We start from the raw sequence: 20,559 nt of genomic DNA, 5'->3' as shown, positions 1-20,559 counted from the left end.
TGTACTCAAATTACTTATTGAGAAGGCCAACGTGTAACGTCTTCAACATTGACTTGTTTGCTTCTGGGGCCTCTCACTACCAGTTCAAATGCCCATCTGTGGATGCAAACTGCCCGGAATGCATTGCTGGAGAGGTTTCAGAGATTTGAAGTTTGCTGCACTGCAGATGAGTTAATTGCATTAAGATTTTAAATCAGATTAACACTCGTGACAAATTAACATGATCTGGAGTGAGATTAATAGCTCTATAAAAGAATCACATTCTTTAAACATCTTTAAAAAGCGTTTGAAGCTAAATGTATTGTGACTTTATGCTTAATATATTTAGCACACCCTTTATGGTTGAGGAATTCACATCAGTTGCATAATTTTGGTCTTGACCTACGTATGTTTGAGAAGATTATCGCAGATCTTCCGGATGCAACCTTTTAATCCACTTTGAATAATATGATATTGAGACTGATTTGGTGGCTATAAAAATTCATTTTTTATTATAAATGAAATTCATCCATCCATTCTTTTTTTTACCGCTTATTCCCTTTCGGGGTCACGGGGGGCGCTGGCGCCTATCTCAGCTACAATCGGGGTACACCCTGGACAAGTCGCCACCTCATCGCAGGGCCAACACAGATAGACAGACAACATTCACACTCACATTCACACACTAGGGCCAATTTTAGTGTCGCCAATCAACCTATCCCCAGGTGCATGTCTTTGGAGGTGGGAGGAAGCCGGAGTACCCGGAGGGAACCCACGCATTCATGGGGAGAACATGCAAACTCCCCACAGAAAGATCCCGAGCCTGGATTTGAACCCAGGACTGCAGGACATTCGTATTGTGAGGCAGACGCACTAACCCCTCTTCCACCGTGAAGCCCTATATAACTGAAATTGTAAATGGGTATTTGGTGGGTAGACTTTGAAATCTATTGTATTGTACAGTCAGATTCAAATATCCTTGTACACTTACGTGTACATGGATATTTCAATCAATCAATCAATCAATGTTTACTTATATAGCCCTAAATCACTAGTGTCTCAAAGGGCTGATTCACATGTCTTTACTGTGTATATAATTGAACAGTGTTTATGTCGTGTACAAGGTTATTATTTATAATATTTTGTGCAAAGGAGATTTCATATTTTTGGAAGCTCATCTTGTATTGGAAATTGTTTACAGGCTTAGGCACAATAAGTGTTCAACTTCAGCCTAAACCCTTTCGCTCTGCAACATTTTCAATTTGTGAATGTAAAACTGTTTCTTTATTTTGTTGACCATTGACCAAAGAAAAATAACAAACTCAACTATTGTATTTTATTGTATTATATTTTAACTGTGGATCCCTGTCCATAAGCTGTGTGCTTCTTGGGATGACCTTTTTGCAGAACAGACTCTGATATCAACCAAAGAAACAATAATGAAATACAAAACTATGTCTGTCTGTAAATAAATAAATAAAGGAATACCACATATTAAAGTGTTCATTTTGACATATTAGGGTTGTTTAGCACTGGCAGATGTCAGTCTTCTGTTTCAATGACATAATGGTCAAGTTGTTATTAAAAAAACAAACATATGTCAATTGTTTCATACAAATATGTTATGGGTGATCCAATCCAATCCGATTCCAATCGCACGTATTAACTCTACATTTAATGACAATTATAATCAGAAAAAACACAGGACAGCTGTTTAACAATATTACAACAATATTTAAATGCTTTCCTTATTCCTAATTATTTGTATACCTTATTTTTATTACATACAATTGTTTGAGCAAAACTCATTTCTTTCAAGCTAGTTCAGTAATTCTCATACATTGTTTGTTCCTGCTTGCTGTTCCTCCATGTGCAACATGTTTATTGTTTGGCCTCCTTCTCCCGGAATAAAAATACTTGTAAGAAATTGTGTTTATTTGCCACAATGGATGTGATCATTATGACTTTAGAGGAGCACCTCCACACTGTGTATGTAAAAGGTAGCTGCTAGCTGCCTTGTCAGTCCCTTTTTTTGAAGTGTCAGCCAGACAGGATCAGTTTTTGTGATCGGCATTGAAAGGCATTAAATGGCATTGGGAGATCTCGCATGTTTCACGGAAATCCGTCAATACTGATCAGTTCACATTTTGTACATTAAATGTTCTAACCTGGGTGTTCCTGATTTGACTGAATTGTTGTACTGTGGGGTAGTTGGGACTCCCAATGTTCCGCCATTGCTGATATGGATTGCTCACATTGTTGTCCATGAGATATGTGACGTACACCAGACCTGAGCACCAAATACAGACAGTCAAGCATCACATACACAGCAAAACCTGAAATCTAAGTAAGATGAAATATCTCAGAAAAAGGTGATATTTGCTTATTTTCTGTCCGGTAAAATCATTCTTCTCACTAAGCAGATTTTATGTTGGAGTCTTTTACTTGTTTTAAGTGTTTTGGTCCTAAATGATCTCAGTAAGATATTACAGCTTGTTGCTGAGATGTGATGACCTACATTTAGTAAAACATGCTTGAAACTAGAATATTGCAAAGCTGTCATCAACACTCACAAGTATAAAACTGCTTTTTCAAAATAATAACCTCTTATTTCAAGCATGAAATAAAAAGTCATGACTTTGACACAATCGTGTCTCATAATTGAAACAGATGACAGCCAAATGGACTTTGCTGTTTTATTTTCAATGAAACAATAGAAAAGTTGTACTGATATAATAGTACAGTTATTACAGTACAGTAAACTGACAGTTAATATTTAAACATTTAACATGTGACATTTCAAACAACTTTGAACAGAAATAGTTCATGCACATTCAGATAAATTCTTCAAAATTACAATAAAAAAAAAATGGCAGGGGGCCTGTTTGTGTGTGTATATATATATATATATATATATATATATATATATATATATGTGTGTGTATATATATATATATATACACACACACACACACACATATATATACATACATGTATATATATATAAATGTACATATATACATATACATACACACACAAATATATATATATATAACATATATATATATATATATATATATATACACACATACATACATACATACATACATACATATATAAACATGTATACATATATATATATATATATATACACATGTATACATATATAGCTGAGATAGGCACCAGCGCCCCCAAAGGGAATAAGCGGTAGAAAATGGATGGATGGAGATATATATATATATATATATATATATGTCTTGATTGGATTATCCAGAGAATAGTGCTCGATACCGTGGTAGAGCGCAAAATGTATGTGTGGGAAAAATCACAAGACTACTTCATCTCTACAGAACTGTTTCATAAGGGGTTCCCTCAATCATCAGGAGATTTTTTTGATGATTGAGGGAACCCCTCATGAAACAGTTCTGTAGAGATGAAGTAGTCTTGTGACTTTTCCCACACCTTCACACATATATATATATATATATATATATATATATATATATATATATATATATATATATATATATATATATATATATATATATAATTTTTTTTGCGCACTAATTGACTGAAAGAATGCGCACTTGGCGTGATTATGTCATGTTGTCGATGGAAAAATGCATTTTTAGACCATATGATTTGCCTGCGCGGCTAGGAGACCAGGCCAGACAAAGCATTTGCTTAGTTGCCTTTCCATTAAGAAGAATAAACTAGTTTTTAGCATAAGTTTGCTTATTTCAAGAAATGTAATCATTATGTCAAGATAATGGCACTAGCATTTACTTCATTGAAGAATATTTTTCAACATATTGAGAAAAAATGTCTCATATTTATTTTTTCTACCAAGAAAAGTGCACTTGTTCTTAGTGAGAATATAATTATTTTAAGCTATTTTGGGGTTCATTGCGGTTAGTTAATTTGACTTGTTTTGGAAGGTCTTGACAAGCCATATGTTCTTGTTCTATTGGCAGATCATTTTGCTTAGTTCCAGGAAAATACCCCTCATTTTTGTATTTTTCTTGCTTGTTTTTGAACACTGATTTTTGCAGTGTATGACTCCGCACTTGCAGTATTTGAGAATTCAGTATTTGAGAATTCCTCCTTAGTGCTTGCCCGTGTTGGGTTGAAGTTATTTCCTTTAGCCTGTATGGAGAGTGGTTCAAGACCTTGACATAAGTTTTGTGGTGAAGTGGTACTGCACCAGAAGCTCGCTACCTGTGTGTGGCTCCAGTCCTCGCAATGACAGGGTGACGTCCTCAGTGCTGTTGGAGGTGCGGTTGTCGTCACTGTTATAGACCAGCACGGTCCCTTGCCAGCTGTCTGAGCCCCAGGGGAATTGGGGCTGGTGACTGCTTGCCAGGACTCCCACTGCGCTGTCTTTGGCTCCTGAGGATTTAACAACCTGCGCCAGGACCTGTGTCTCACCTGGAGGAGAACATGATAGACTGTGACAAGGTGGAAGAAGCGGAGCCCCGAATTAACCTTGCGGGTCACCTAGAAGAGCCAACAGGCCCATGACAGTGAGGATGGGCTTCCTGATGAACTGCACATGAGGAGGCTGGGTGTTGTTGACCTGGAAACGAGCGGTCAGTGTGCGCTGGGTGAAGGGGTGTGGGTGGTAGCTAAGGAAGGCGTTGTCGTTGCTCAGAAGGGTGTAGTTCATGGTGCTGTTTGCTAATTTCAGATCCTGGTGCTGGCTGATCACCTGTTGAAGGAAACAGTTGTTATGCACCAACACAATGGACACTTTGGCTGAGACCAGGGGTCACCAACACAGTGCCCGCGGGCACCAGGTCGCCCGTAAGGACCAGATGAGTCGCCCGCTGGCCTGTTCTAAAAATAACTCAAATAGCAGCACTTACCAGTGAGCTGCCTCTATTTTTCAAATTGTATTTATTTACTAGCAAGCTCGTCACTCTTTGCTCGACATTTTTAATTCAAGGAGAGACAAAACTCAAATAGAATTTGAAAATCCAAGAAAATATTTTAAAGACTTGGTCTTCACTTGTTTGAATACATTTTTTTTTACTTTGCTTCTTATAACTTTCAGAAAGACAATTTTAGAGGAAAAATACAACTTTAAAAATGATTTTAGGATTTTTAAACACATACAACTCTTTACCTTTTAAATTCCTTCCTCTTCTTTCCTGACAAATTAAATCAATGTTCAAGTAAATTAATTTTTGTTATTGTAAAGAATAATAAATACATTTTAATTTAATTCTTAATTTTAGCTTCTGTTTTTTCAACAAAGAATATTTGTGAAATATTTCTTCAAACTTATGATTAAAATAAAATAAAAATATTCTGCAAATCTAGAAAATCTGTAGAGCCAAATTTAAATCCTATTTCAAAGTATTTTGAAATTTTTTTGAAATTTTTGTTCTGAAAAATCTAGAAAAAATAATGATTTGTCTTTGTTAGAAATATAGCTTGGTCCAATTTGTTATATATTCTAACAAAGTGCAAATTGGATTTTAACCTATTTAAAACATGTCATCAAAATTTTAAAATTAATATAATCAGGAAAAATTACTAATGATGTTCCATTAATTATTTTTTTACTTTTTTCAAAAAGATTCAAATTAGCTAGTTTTTCTCTTCTTTTTTTCCGTTGAATTTTGAATTTTAAAGAGTTACATTACATTTTCCTTTTTTACATGTTTTCTCCTCTTTTAAACCGTACAAGTGTATTTTTCATCATTTATTCTCTACAAAAATCCTTCCGTAAAAGGAAAAAAAAATGTACCATGGAATGACAGACAGAAATACCCTTTTATATATATATATATATATATATATATATATATATATATATATATATATATATATATATATATATAATTTTTATTTTTTTTTATTTTTTTATTTAGCTATTCTTGTTTAAATCACATGATTTATTTAAAAATTTGAGAGTTGACTTTTGTATTTTACATGAGTTATTATTTATTTATGATGCAAAGTAATTCATGATTTGTTAAAAATTGTTAGTGTTGTGCTAGTTAAAATGGGATATTGTGATTTCACAAGACTGTCTTAGAATTGATCATTTGAAAATGTTTAATTTGAAAAATGTGCACTTAGAGAAAATATAAAAATAAAGTGTTGCATATTGATATTTATCCGTTTTTATATATATATATATTTATTGTGAGAAATATTTAAGATGATCAGTGTTTCCACAAAGACAAATATCATGAATTATTACATAGAGTTAAATGTATATTGAGCAAATTGGCTATTTCTGGCAATTTATTTAAGTGTGTATCAAACTGGTAGCCCTTTGCATTAATCAGTACCCAATAAGTAGGTCTTGGTTTTAAAAAGGTTGGTGACCCCTGGCTTAGACTGTCTGCAACAGATGTGTGGAGAGCTCGATGTGGTCCCGGGCCTTGAGTTTGACACCTGTGGTCAACAAGGTGTTGGAATGTTTCTGAGGAATATTTGTTCAAGCTCTCAGACATTGAACCTGAGAGAGGAAAATCTATTTTTTAGTTCAGCTGTGATGGAGAAGTCAATCATTGATTATTAGCCTTGCATGAACACATGAACATGCACTTACATATTCATCGTGGTTTATTGGTTCCAGACATGACCTTGTGGACTTCATTTCCTCGAGGTAAGAATTCTTACAGTATTAATAAATGGAGTATTTTCATAGTTAGAACATTAATCAATCTGTTTATGACTTTCTAAATGAGGTTTTAACATTATTAGAGTTCTTTAGATATAAAATAACACCCCAATACTCATCACATGTACACTTGTTTTACCCAAATGAGTAGACAAAATAGAAAATAGGACATATACAAATACTTATTAGATATAAATAAAACATAGTAGGAGTCAATCATTGTTGTGACGTTGCCGCGACAACAGTCCTCCTTGAGCCAGTTCTGTTGCCTCGTCAATGGAAATGAAAGATGGTGTCCCTACAGTAGGTCCACTTCTTGGACATTGCCACTTACTTTTTATTCCCATTGTATCAATGGTCTTAAGTTTAGTGAATTGGAGTTTGTCTCCAGTCCTATAAATTTGAACCACTTTCTTCATTTCACCTGAGAATCTAACCAATTGTATCCATATCAGCACAATCAGTAGATGTGTGATATTTGCATGTGTTTACATGTCCCGGCAGTGAAGAATAATGAACTAGGATTTCTGTCTATGATAACATTACCAGCCTCAAAAAGCAATGGGTGGGGTGCTTTGTCTTCCAGATTTGGTGTAATTCTTACAAAGTCATTTTTTTTGTATTTTTATCTTATCTTTTTATCTTGGCAATCAAAAAGGTCAACCAAAGAACGAGATTCCTCTGCAGAATCTTCTCTCTGGTCAACAAAAGCACCTTGAAGATTCTAGCGGTAACTCTCATTCAACCCTTTTTCAACTACGTATGCACTTCCTGGTACCCCGGCACCTCCAAAACCCTCAAATCTAGACTCCAAACATCCCAAAACAAGCTAATCCGGTTACTTTTAGACCCCCACCCCAGATCTCACCTCACTCCTACCCACTTCTCCAAAGTGGGCTGGTTCAGGGTGGAGGACAGAGTATTACAACTTGCACTGAGCCTAGTCTATAAAATCCACTACACCTCCCTGATACCGAAGTACGTATCAAACTAGTGCCAGAACGTAAATGACCGCCATAACCACAACACCAGGGGGAGCTCCACAAACCGCGTTAAACCCAGATTCCGATCTAACAAAGGTCTTAACTCATTCTCTTTCTATGCCACATCAATGTGGAATGCACTCCCAACAGGTGTAAAAGTAAGTGCATCTCTATCCTCCTTCAAAAGCGCACTAAAACAACACCTCCAGGCAACAACTTGTTCTTTTGCAATCTGAAGTCACTATGTTCTCTGCTGGCTGTACATATCCTACTAAGTCACACCTACACTGTTTCAATGTCCAATTATTTGATGATGCAATTGTTGATGACTGAAGTGCTGATATCAACCGAACCCTCCTCAGCCCACCCCCCGGATTGTAAATAATGTAAATAATTCAATGTATATACTCTGATGATGAACTTGTGTGATGACTGTATTATGCTGATAGTATATATTTGTACCATGTTACCATTTAGTGGTCAATCGTACGGATCATGTACTGTACTGTGCAATCTACTGATAAACGTTTCAATCAATGAATTTTTTTAGTGTTTTTATCTTGTCCCAGCTTTGCACCTCACCTTGACCGCCATGGCAGCGTAGGTCACGTCTGCTCTCCACTCCTCAGGCCTGGACCAGCCCACCAGGGGATCGGCCTCATCGTTGTACACGGGCAAGCTGTGGAACCGAGGGAAACGCTGATGGATCTCCTCCACTGTCTGCATTTCCTGTTGAAGGATGGGCAAGGAGTGGCCTCCTCCCTGGCAAAATGAAGACTGTTGTCATAGCAACATCACTGTCATAGTGCTTTATTTCATGCATGACGGAAGCACTGATTATGTTGTCAATAAAGCAAAGCACAAACAGTTTATTTTGTCTTTCCAAAGGAGCAGAAGCAAATAAACTCGGACCTACTATTAATAAACAGGAGCTGAACGACAACGGCCTTTTTCTGTAGCAAGCAATAATACAATAGCAACATCATCCCTGGCCAGCGTGTCACAACAACTGCTCTCCTTCTTTTCCAGTCCCCGTATCAGCTGTTATTTGACACAGGCCCCCCCCGTATCACTGCCTGGGATATGCATGTATATTATTCTTTCATTTTGGATCTTTAGAATCAGCAACAAGTGTCAACAAGGTAAAATTATGTCCGAAAACCCTTGACAAGTTGACTTTCTGTCCATCTCCACACATTAGGACGTTTCGAAGTGTAAAAAACATTTCTCCTTGAACACGGAGTATCTTATTTTGAAAGTAAACTGGATAATTTATTTTGTATTTGTATCCTGTCCAACACAAGCACATTTTTGCTAACAGATGTGTTGCGGCGTCCGACAAATATAGAAGCTCTTTGTACATTTGTGAAGTGAATTATATTTATATAGCGCTTTTCTCTAGTGACTCAAAGCGCTTTTACATAGTGAAACCCAATATCTAAGTTACATTTAAAGCAGTGTGGGTGGCACTGGGAGCAGGTGGGTAAAGTGTCTTGCCCAAGGACACAACGGCAGTGACTAGGATGACGGAAGCGGGAATCGAACCTGCAACCCTCAAGTTGCTGGCACGGCCGCTCTACCAACCGAGCTATGCCGCCCATTTAGCGCTTGAATGCTGACTGTCAAAGGTGTGTTGGTGAATTGCGGAAGGCGGTGGAAATGGACACATTGACTTGAATAAAACGGTAAGAGTCTGCCGCCGTGCAGGTGTTGTTCCGCAATTGTGGAAATCCGGGTTAAGAATCCTATTAGAATCATCATAGGTCCCCTCTAACAATGTATTTCACAGATACTGTATGCACCAATAGAGTAGAACACACCTTCTTATGCAGGGCTATGTAGTCAATCCGGACCCCGGTTGCTCCAGTAAAGTAGTTTGTGCCATTGTAGCAGTGCTGAAGCATGGCCCAACAGTATGCTGAGTGTGGGGCCGAGTGACAGGAGTCTCCTGGTCCTCCGAGCCTCAACAGGTGGCTGGCAGCCCGCAGACCTTCCGAACAGGCATCGTAGTAATTGAGGAAACCTGAGGAGAGTGGTGGTTGAGTTTTCATATCTAGTTGGAGAGCAGCAAACCTAGCTTTGAACCTAGAATACATCATAGCGTCATCAAATCTCACCTTTAATCATTCACACACAAGGATGAGGTGATAGAAATGAGGTAAAAATATAATTGTGGCAACATAGGAGAAAGTTATGTTCAAGGACCCTCATTCAAAGTTGGAAACAGAAGCGCCAGTAGGTTATTAAAGAGCAGGGGAGACCTAATCCCCACGCGATGCACCAATGATAATGTAATCAATATAATAATGATGTATTATTATGATTTGTATGAATACAAAGTTCCAGGGTTCCATCACCACGGTCTTTCTGTGTGGAGTTTGCATGTTCTCCACGTGACTGCGTGGGTTCCCTCCGTGTACTCCAGCTTCCTCCCACCTCCAAAGACATGCATCTGGGGATAGGCCCCTCCCACCTCCAGAGAAATGCACCTGGAGATAGGCCCCTCCCACCTCCAGAGAAATGCACCTGGGGATAGGCCCCTCCCACCTCCAAAGACATGCACCTGGGGATAGGCCCCTCCCACCTCCAGAGACATGCACCTGGGGATAGGCCCCTCCCACCTCCAAAGACATGCACCTAGGGATAGGCCCCTCCCACCTCCAAAGACATGCACCTAGGGATAGGCCCCTCCCACCTCCAAAGACATGCACCTGGGGATAGGCCCCTCCCACCTCCAAAGACATGCACCTGGGGATAGGCCCCTCCCACGTCCAGAGACATGCACCTGGGGATAGGCCCCTCCCACCTCCAAAGACATGCACCTGGGGATAGGCCCCTCCCACCTCCAAAGACATGCACCTGGGGATAGGCCCCTCCCACCTCCAAAGACATGCACCTGGGGATAGGTTGATTGGCAACACTAAATGGTTCCTAGTGTGTGAATGTTGTCTATCTGTGTTGGCCCTGCGAGGAGGTTGCAACTTGTCCAGGGTGTACACCGCCTTCCGCCTGAATGTAGCTGAGATAGGCTCCAGCACCCCCGCAACTCCCAAAGAGACAAGCGGTAGAAAATGGATGGATGATAATTGTGTGCATCAGATGATCTCTACTTTACACTCTGAAGTAAAGGAAAACTAGACAGATTTATTATCATCCATCCATCCATTTCTACCACTTGTACATTTCGGGGTCTCGGGGGGTGCTGGAGCCTATCATATAATTGAATATAAGTTAAATCATTATTTAAATTATATTATGTCCACTTCACATTAAATTTGTTGACACTTTTTTGCAAAAACAACAACCTTTAAACATTTTTTCGGGGGTTTATCTCAATATGTTTTGGATATTGGGGACGGCGTGGCGAGGTTGGGTTTACCTATCTCGTCATATCCATTGTGTCCTTGAGCAAGACACTTCACCCTTGCTCCTGATGGGTGGTGTTTAGGGCCTTGCAGTGGTGAAGGCGTTTATTTGTGGAGGGGCGTGTGCGTGCATGTATGCCCAATTAACTTGGGTGAGATGTTGAATGTTTTTGTGGACTGGGCCGATCTCAAAGTTCGACACCAGGTGTTGTTGAAAAAAAAGGAAGGTCAAAAGCGTCCATCTTTGGAGTCCTCGGGGGAGTTCTTCAGAACAGCCTGTTCCTGATTGCATCAAGGCCATTCGAGGGAGTCAAATCGTAGATTAAGGTGTTTTTCTTCGAGCAGTACAAACAATGACTTGCCTGCTCTGAGTCCACGTTGGATCTCTCAAATTCAATTTAAACATATTCCTTCTCAGCAAACTTCTCCAAGATAAGATCCATTTTGCTATTCAAATCAGAAATCGCTCCAGTCTGTGTTCCCAGAATTTGACGATACACCAGAGCAATGCCCAGCCCAATCGGCAGGTGCCCCACGATCACAGCTCCAAATAGGTAGATGTCTTCCACGTCCTCGGTGGAAAGAACTGAGAGGCACATGGGTCTCTCCATTTTTCCCAGGAATCTATCACGCACCCATCAGCAGTTAATCCCATTTTAAAAAGTCAAAAACCTAATTAAAAGTTTTCACACGTGTTTAAAAAGGCTGATTTCATCCAAATCCTTGCAATAATCCATTTTAGAGCACGTAAACATAGCAAGTGTGTGTGTATGTAGCCGGCATTTGGGTTTAGAGTAGGATGGGTGGACCCTTCAGAAGCCCTGACCACATGATGTAATAAAAATGTACTAACCTTGAATTGACATGCTGACATTATCAAAGTCGTGGTTGTTGGGCTCGTTCCATGTTTCAAAGTTCCACTGAGACACACTCCCCAGACCATATCTGTCTGGAAGTCACAGTCAACAGACAACATCTCCACCAAGCAACTGGCCATCCTCTGCTTGGATGCTGTAAACAATAACTACACACACTCACTCACCTATGTACCTCTTGGCGATGAGATAAACCAGATTCTTCCACTTGTACACTTGAACTTTGTCTTCAAAGTCGCTGAAATAGTTTGACACGCTGCCCATCAGTTCGAAACCTAAAAGGTGAGATGGAGTTGGAATAAGTGTGTTCATGTTAATCAACTTTTAACATCAGTCACAGTCAGGTAACAAAGGGTTATACTTGTATGACGTTTTTCTACCTTCATGGTACTCAAAGCGCTTTGACACTACTTCCACATTCACACATTCAAGACCCTAACCACCACCCATCAGGAGCAAGGGTGGGACACAACGGACATGACTAGGATGGCGGAAGCCGGGGATCAAACCAAGAACCCTCAGGTTGCTGGTACGGTTGCTCTACCAACCGAGCCACGCTGTCCCCCCACAGCAACACACTTCTGACTTCTGGCAACAAATGTGTGTTCCTACTTCCAGAAACAAAGGTGTGTGTGTGTTCTAATCACGGTAGACTTGGTAACAGACAAGACAAATGAGAATTCTCAACCTTGGATTTTTAAAGCTGAATGAACAAAGGATGAACTGCTGCTTACAGAAGCGAGCATGAAGAAAAGGGTGAGACGTTGGAGCAGACGGAAGTCAAGAGAGTGACCTCGGCGTGACATGAAGCTGCAAAATGTAGAATTTGGAGACAAGCTGTTTTAACATAAATGGAGTGCTTACCCAAATAAACCGGGGAAACACGTCCCCGTCCAGCTGGACTAAACAGACAACTGTACATCAAGTGAGTCACACTTTATAGTGATCATGATACACGCAGCACGTCATGAGTGTATCATGTCAACAAAGAAATGATACAGCACTGTGCAGCCTAGCTATTTGTTGGGGGGTCTTAGAATTCAACTTTCACGTTTTGAGGTGGATTTTACAAAGTTGAGTGTCAAAAGCTAGCGCTACGTCACATTGTGCATGGATGCTGTATAAGAAATAGCAGTGTTTCCCATTCATTCGTTTATTTGTGGTGGCCTCACCATAAGTACATTTGGACTGCCACATACAGATTTGGCGCCTGTTTTTCAAGATTTGACAAAGGCTTGCTGAAAAACACATTTTAATAGGTCAGTGCAGCTTGTCGTTCCAACTCCGTACAGTCGATAGCATTCTCAGGGCATTCAATGGATCCCAACTGGACTGTTTGCTTTGTCTTAGAAGATGTTTCGCCTCTCATCCAAGTAGGCTTCATCAGATCATGCTCATAGACTTAGATTGGTCAGATCTCGTCTTAACTTGGATTGGTCAGATCTAGTCTTAGATTGGTCAGATCTAGTCTAGTGGATGCTGCCAATACCCCAGTAGGCATCATCAGTTCATGCTCAAGACTTAGATTGGTCATATCTCGTCTTAGACTTAGATTGGTCAGATCAAGTCTTAGACTTAGATTGGTCAGATCTAGTCTTAGACTTAGATTGGTCAGATCTAGTCTTAGACTTAGATTGGTCAGATCTAGTCTAGTGGATGCTGCAAATACCTCAGTAGGCTTCATCAGTTCATGCTCAAGACTTAGATTGGTCATATCTCGTCTTAGACTTAGATTGGTCAGATCAAGTCTTAGACTTAGATTGGTCAGATCAAGTCTTAGACTTAGATTGGTCAGATCTAGTCTTAGACTTAGATTGGTCAGATCTAGTCTTAGACTTAGATTGGTCAGATCTAGTCTATGGATGCTGCAAATACCTCAGTAGGCTTCATCAGTTCATGCTCAAGACTTAGATTGGTCATATCTCGTCTTAGACTTAGATTGGTCAGATCTAGTCTTAGACTTAGATTGGTCAGATCTAGTCTTAGACTTAGATTGGTCAGATCTAGTCTTAGACTTAGATTGGTCAGATCTAGTCTTAGACTTAGATTGGTCAGATCTAGTCTAGTGGATGCTGCAAATACCTCAGTAGGCTTCATCAGTTCATGCTCAAGACTTAGATTGGTCATATCTCGTCTTAGACTTAGATTGGTCAGATCAAGTCTTAGACTTAGATTGGTCAGATCTAGTCTTAGACTTAGATTGGTCAGATCTAGTCTTAGACTTAGATTGGTCAGATCTAGTCTTGGACTTAGATTGGTCAGATCTAGTCTAGTGGATGCTGCAAATACCTCAGTAGGCTTCATCAGTTCATGCTCAAGACTTAGATTGGTCATATCTCTTCTTAGAATTAGATTGGACAGATCAAGTCTAGCGGCTGGTGCAAAAACCCCAAATATTGATACTCAAAAAACCAAGAGGGTGTGCAAGGATAGTTTTGCCCTAACGTAGTGAGAAAAACAACTGTTTTGATGCAAACGAGCAATCCTAACTGTCAAAACCAATGACAATCGGAGTGAAATTTCCCCTCGTTAGCATTGAGGTATTGTGTGGCAGGACAATCGCGGTGGATGGACTACTACCAGTCCACCACGTTAGCATTCCATTCACTTGCAAACAAATGGCAAAAATGTCATTTCCGGAAATTTACCGGAAACTTTCCACCCCTTTGCAACCCTAGTAGTCAACTCACTGTCAAGGCATGCAGATACTTGGCACCATTGTATGGAATGTTTACAATGAAAACACAACAACAATACATCCGTCCATCCATTTCCTACCGCTTGTCCCGTTCGGGGTGGCGGGGGGCTGCTGGAGCCTATCACAGCTGCATTCGACAATGATAGTCAATATTTTACAATAAATCCCACCAATAGAGTATATTTGTGTAAATTGAAATGATTTTTATCCACATTTTATCTTGTGACTGCTACCAGTGATTGTTTATCTGATGACAAAGAAGAAAGGTATAATAACTGTGCAGTTAATTGAAAGGAATGTCTCCTTTTAAAGAGCCATAAATACGAATTTAAGGAGAAATTTTCACAGAGAAAAATCATGTTTTTTTTCTCTCCACAAATGAAATATATTTTTTTAATAATAAATCTAAAATGATGCATGGTTGTGTCATGCGCTGAGTGTCCAATGTACATGTTAACATCATTTGAAAGACTCTTTAAAAAATGCATTATAAAGATATTAATTACAGATGTGACAATGTCTTCTACAACCTGGGGACTGGCTACAGTACCTGGTCGAAGTCCATTAATCCATAAGAGACTAATCAGCTGGTCCAGTTTTGTAAAATCGTACTGGGGTTGGCCTCCGATATCTCTGAAATGACAAAAGCAGACCCTGACGACTCGCAATAACGACGCATGGGAATACCAAACTTAGAATACTCTCACTTACTGTCCAGAGACCAGCTCCAACATCCAGTGTATTCGGACCTGCTGGATTCCTCCATGGGGGACAGAACCCACATAGGCCAGGTTCTGTTGCTGGTCAATGCTCAGGTCATATTGGTGAGCCCGGGTGTGAGGCAGGGGAGGACTACAACAACACATGCCCGGCGTTAAAATCACATGCACCTGAATAGGAACTGATACACTCTATTACCAAAAGTATTTGGCCACCCATCCAAATGATGAGAATCAGGTGTCCTAATCACTAGACCCGGGGTATCAAATCAAGCACTTAGGCATGGAGACTGTTTCTACAAACATTTGTGAAAGAATGGGCCACTCTCAGTGATTTCCAGCATGGAACTGTCATAGAAAGCCAACTGTGCAACAAATCCAATCGTGAAATTCCCTCGCTCCTAAATATTCCAAAGTCAACTGTCGGCTTTATTATAAGAAAAGTGAAGAGTTTGGGAACAACAGCAACTCAGCCACCAAGTGGTAGGCCAGGTAAACTGACAGAAAGGGGTCAGTGGATGCTGAAGTGCATAGTGCAAAGAGTTTCTGCACAGTCAGTTGCTACAGAGCTCCAAACTTCATGTGATCTTCCAATTAGCCCACGTACAGTACGCAGAGAGCTTCATGGAATGGGTTTCCATGGCCGAGCAGCTGCATCAAAGCCATACATCACCAAGTCCAATGCAAAGTGTGGGATGCAGTGGTGTAAAGGAAATCGCCACTGGACTCTAGAGCAGTGGAGACGCCTTCTCTGGACTGATGAATCACACTTTTCCATCTGGCAATCTGATGGACCAGTCTGGTTTTGGATGGATGTTTCAGACTGCATTGTGCAGAGTGTGAAATTTGGTGGAGGAGGAATAATGGTGTGGGGTTATTTTTCAGGAGTTGGGCTTGGCCCCTTAGTTACAGTGAAAATAACTTTTAATGCTGCAGGATACCAAAACATAATGGACAATTCCATGCTCCCAACCTTGTGGGAACAGTTTGGAGTGGGGCCCCTTCCTCTTCCAACATGACCGTGCACAAAGCAAGGTCCAAAAAGACATGGATGACAGAGTCTGGTGTGGATGAACTTGACTGGCCTGCACAGAGTCCTGACCTGAACCCGATAGAACCCCTTTGGATAAATTAGACCAGAGACCGAGAGCCAGGCCTTCTCCACCAACATCAGTGTGTGACCTCACCAATGCCCTTTTGGAAGAATGGTGGAAAATTCCTATAAAGACACTCGGCAACCTTGTGGACAGCCTTCCCAGAAGAGTTGAAGCTGTAATAGCTGCAAAAGGTCATATTGAACCCTATGGGTTAGTAATGGGATGGCACTTTAACTTCATATGTGAGTCAAGGCAGGTGGCCAAATACTTGGTGTATTTTCAAAATAGTTCTAGGGATTCTAGTCATTCTATTGGTAGGCTAACATGTACTGTAAATGGAGTATTATTGTTGAGGTTTGTTCAATATGTGTAATAAAACCTCTGCCTTGTTTTGAATTCAATCTTATAGGCCGACTACTCTACTCTATTGTAATGTTGGCCATTATGGTGGAAACAACGTTTGAGAACCACTGTGCTATACTAAAGGCGTCGGCACAATATAAGCACTTTCTAACTACAAACCCCGTTTCCATAATTGTGTTAGATGTAAATATAAACAGAATACAATGATTTGCGAATCATTTTCAACCCATATTCAGTTGAATATGCTACAAAAACAACAGAACATAACATAAGCTAATTGGGAACAGGTGGGTGCCATGATTGGCTATAAAAGCAGCTTCCATGAAATGCTAAGTAATTCACAAACAAGGATGGGGTGAGGGTCACCACTTTGTAAGCAAATTGTCAAACAGTTTTAGAACAACATTTCTCAACGAGCTATTGCAAGGAATTTAGGGATTTTACCATCTACGGTCTGTAAAATCATCTAAAAGTTCAGAGAATCTGGAGAAATCACTGCACGTAAGCTATGATATTACGGACTTTTGATCCCCCAGGCGGTACTGCATCAAAAACCGACATCAGTATGTAAAGGATATCACCACATGGGCTCAGGAACACTTCATAGAACCACTGTCAGTAACTACAGTTGGTCACTACATCTGTAAGTGCAAGTTAAAACTCTACAGTGCAAAGCCAAACTCATTTATCAACAACATCCGGAAACGCCGCCAGCTTGGCTGGGCCCGAGTTCACTTAAGATGGACTGATGCAAAGTGGAAAGGTGTTCTGTAGTCTGACGAGTCCACATTTCAAATTATATTTGGAAACAGAGGACGTGGTGTCCTCTGGAACAAAGAGGAAAATAACCATTCGGATTGTTATAGATGCAAAGTTCAAAAGCCAGCATGTGTGATGGTATGGGGGTGTATTAGTGCCCAAGGCATGGGTAACTTACACATCTGTGAAGGCACCATTAATACTGAAAGGTCCATACAGGTTTTGGAGCAACATATGTTGTCATCCAAGCAAAGTTATCATGGACGCCCCTGCTTATTTCAGCAAGACAAGTGTTACAACAGCATGGCTTCGTAAAAAAAGAGTGCGGGTACTTTCCTCCCATGGAAAATGTTTGGTGCATTATGAAGCGTAAAATACGACAGCGTAGACCCCGGACTGTTGAAGGACTGAAGCTCTACATAAAACAAGAATGGGAAAGAATTCCACTTTCAAAGCTTCAACAATTAGTTTCCTCAGTTCTCAAATGTTTATTGAGTGTTGTTAAAAGAAAAGGTGATGTAACACAGTGGTGAACATGCCCTTTCCCAACTACTTTGGCACGATTTGCAGCCATGAAATTCTAAGTTAATTATTATTTGCAAAAAAAAATAAAAGTTTATGAGTTTGAACATCAAATATCTTGTCTTTGTAGCATATTCAACTGAATATGGGTTGAAAAGGATTTGCAAATCATTGTATTCTGTTTATATTTACATCGAACACAAGTCCCAACTCATATTGAAACGGGGTTTGTACAACAGCCTAAATATATATTACATTGATGAATTCATGAATAAATATATATTACATTGATGAATTCATGAATAAATATATATTACATTGATGAATTCATGAATAAATATATATTACATTGACGAATTCATGAATAAATATATATTACATTGATGAATTCATGAATAAATATATATTACATTGATGAATTCATGAATAAATATATATTACATTGATGAATTCATGAATAAATATATATTACATTGATGAATTCATAAACACAGTTTAAAGAACAGTAGCAAGACTCCATGTTTTATTTCTATTCTTGTTTTGTTGATAAAATGAACACATTTTTTTTGTTCTTACCAGAACCCAGTGCTTCTCCAGAAGTGTTCCAGTCGTGCTGCCGGTCTTCCGAGGTCCACATGAATGCTAAAAGCAGCTTGAGAGTAGTTAGTGACAGAAAGTAGTAAAAGACACAAAAGTAATAAAGTTCTACTCATCGCTGGTCTGGACGTACGATGACGTCACTAGCTATGCACCCCCAATAAAACATACATGTTGAGCATTTCAAAGGTGCTCACGTTCCAGATAAGTTTTTAACAAAGTCTGTAGAGAAAAAAATCAAAGAAGTATGTCGGATTTAACAAGATAAATGAGTCAGACTAAACTCGTAACTCGGTCGGCTGAAAGTGATGACGTGTTTTACCCGCGACACGCAATTTGTTTTTATTTGTATTCTTTTATTCACAATATGAAAATACATTGAAAATGAATTTTTATCTGTGCAACCTAATTATATTATTGATTAAGTTTTATATTCATAAATGTAAGTTTCTCAATACCCAACCTGCTTTTTGTGCCTTTAAAAAATAATTATTTCCTAAAATTCCAAATTGGTCACACAGCTTGAAACTTGTGTGCAATTTATGTTCATATTTATTTAACTATAAATGTTCTAAATAAATGTTCCTTTTTGAAACCAGGAGCTACTTCTTGGGTACTGATTCATGCAAAGGGCTACCAGTTTGATACACACTTAAATAAATTGCCAGAAATAGCCAATTTGCTCAATTTACCTTTTATAAATAAATGTATATATATAAAAAAAAAAGGGTATTTCCGCCAGTCATTCCGTCGTACATTTTTTTTTCCTTTTACAGAAGGTTTTTTTTGTAGAGAATAAATGATGAAAAAAACACTTAATTGAACGGTTTAAAAGAAAACATGAAAAAAAATATTAAATTTTGAAACATAGTTCATTTTCAATTTCGACTGTGTGAAATTCAAAATTCAACCGAAAAAAAGGGGAGAAAAACTAGCTGATTCGAATCTTTTTGAATAAATTAAAAAAAGAATTTATGGAACATCATTATTAATTTTTCCTGATTAAGATTAATTTTACAATTTTGATGACATGTTTTAAATAGGTTAAAATCCAATCTGCACTTTGTTAGAATATATAACAAATTACACCAAATCATTATTTCTTCTATATTTTCCAGAACAAACATTTTAAAAGAAATTCAAGACTTTGAAATAAGATTTAAATTTGATTCTACAGATTTTCTAGATTTGCCAGATTTTTTTTATTTTAATCATAAGTTTGAAGAAATATTTTACAAATATTCTTTGTTGAAAAAACACAAGCTAAAATGAAGAATTAAATTTATTATTCTTTACAATAAAAAAAATAAATTTACTTGAACATTGATTTAAATTGTCAGGAAAGAAGAAGGAATTTAAAAGGTAAAAAGGTATATGTGTTTAAAAATCCTAAAATCATTTTTAAGGTTGTATTTTTTCTCTAAAATTGTCTTTCTGAAAGTTATAAGAAGCAAAGTAAAAAAATTAAATAATTTATCTAAACAAGTGAAGACCAAGTCTTTAAAATATTTTCTTGAATTTTCAAATCCTATTTGAGTTTTGTCTCTCTTAGAATTAAAAATGTTGAGCAAAGCGAGACCAGCTTGCCAGTAAATAAACACAATTTAAAAAATAGAGGCAGCTCACTGGTAAGTGCTGCTATTTGAGCTATTTTTAGAACAGACCAGCGGGCGACTCATCTGGTCCTTACGGACGACCTGGTGCCCACGGGAACCGTGTTGGTGACCCCTGGTCTAGAGCCTATCCCAGTTGACTTCAGGTGGGAGCACAGGACACACAGACATGATGAATTGTGTAACTGTGATCCTTAAGTGCAAGTTTGAAATAAATTCAAACGCAGCTTAATGCCCACATGTGTCATTTTGCCGCTTCACCCCCAGAGTTGTGTGTGTTGTAATGTTTATATGTGCTTTGATTGAGTTGTTTCTCCTGCTGTCAAGCTGAGCCCCCACTCATGTTTACCTT

The 20,559-nt window shown here is 38.8% G+C and overlaps 2 protein-coding genes across 3 annotated transcripts in view; one reads left to right on the top strand and one right to left on the bottom strand.

Moving 5' to 3' along the window:
- The window catches only part of LOC133556836 (alpha-L-iduronidase-like), a 49,223-nt gene extending 30,286 nt beyond the window's left edge, over nt 1-18,937 (bottom strand). For both annotated transcript variants that reach the window (XM_061907143.1, XM_061907142.1), the window contains exons 1-10: nt 18,574-18,937; nt 15,249-15,389; nt 15,088-15,170; nt 12,007-12,114; nt 11,818-11,913; nt 9,420-9,622; nt 8,182-8,361; nt 4,477-4,687; nt 4,198-4,407; nt 2,148-2,269 (exon numbers count right to left, since the gene is read on the bottom strand). In XM_061907143.1, the coding sequence (XP_061763127.1) occupies nt 2,148-2,269; nt 4,198-4,407; nt 4,477-4,687; nt 8,182-8,361; nt 9,420-9,622; nt 11,818-11,913; nt 12,007-12,114; nt 15,088-15,170; nt 15,249-15,389; nt 18,574-18,710 (1,491 nt within the window). In that variant the 5' untranslated portion in view covers nt 18,711-18,937. The remainder of the gene's footprint in view (nt 1-2,147; nt 2,270-4,197; nt 4,408-4,476; nt 4,688-8,181; nt 8,362-9,419; nt 9,623-11,817; nt 11,914-12,006; nt 12,115-15,087; nt 15,171-15,248; nt 15,390-18,573) is intronic.
- The window catches only part of LOC133556840 (cytoplasmic tRNA 2-thiolation protein 1), a 627,421-nt gene that overhangs the window by 134,611 nt on the left and 472,251 nt on the right, over nt 1-20,559 (top strand). The window lies entirely within an intron of this gene.

The sequence above is a fragment of the Nerophis ophidion genome, linkage group LG07 (genome assembly GCF_033978795.1).
Source record: "Nerophis ophidion isolate RoL-2023_Sa linkage group LG07, RoL_Noph_v1.0, whole genome shotgun sequence".
Taxonomy (NCBI): domain Eukaryota; kingdom Metazoa; phylum Chordata; class Actinopteri; order Syngnathiformes; family Syngnathidae; genus Nerophis; species Nerophis ophidion.
Note: the sequence above shows the minus strand (reverse complement) of the source record. Positions and strands in the feature narration are given on the sequence as shown.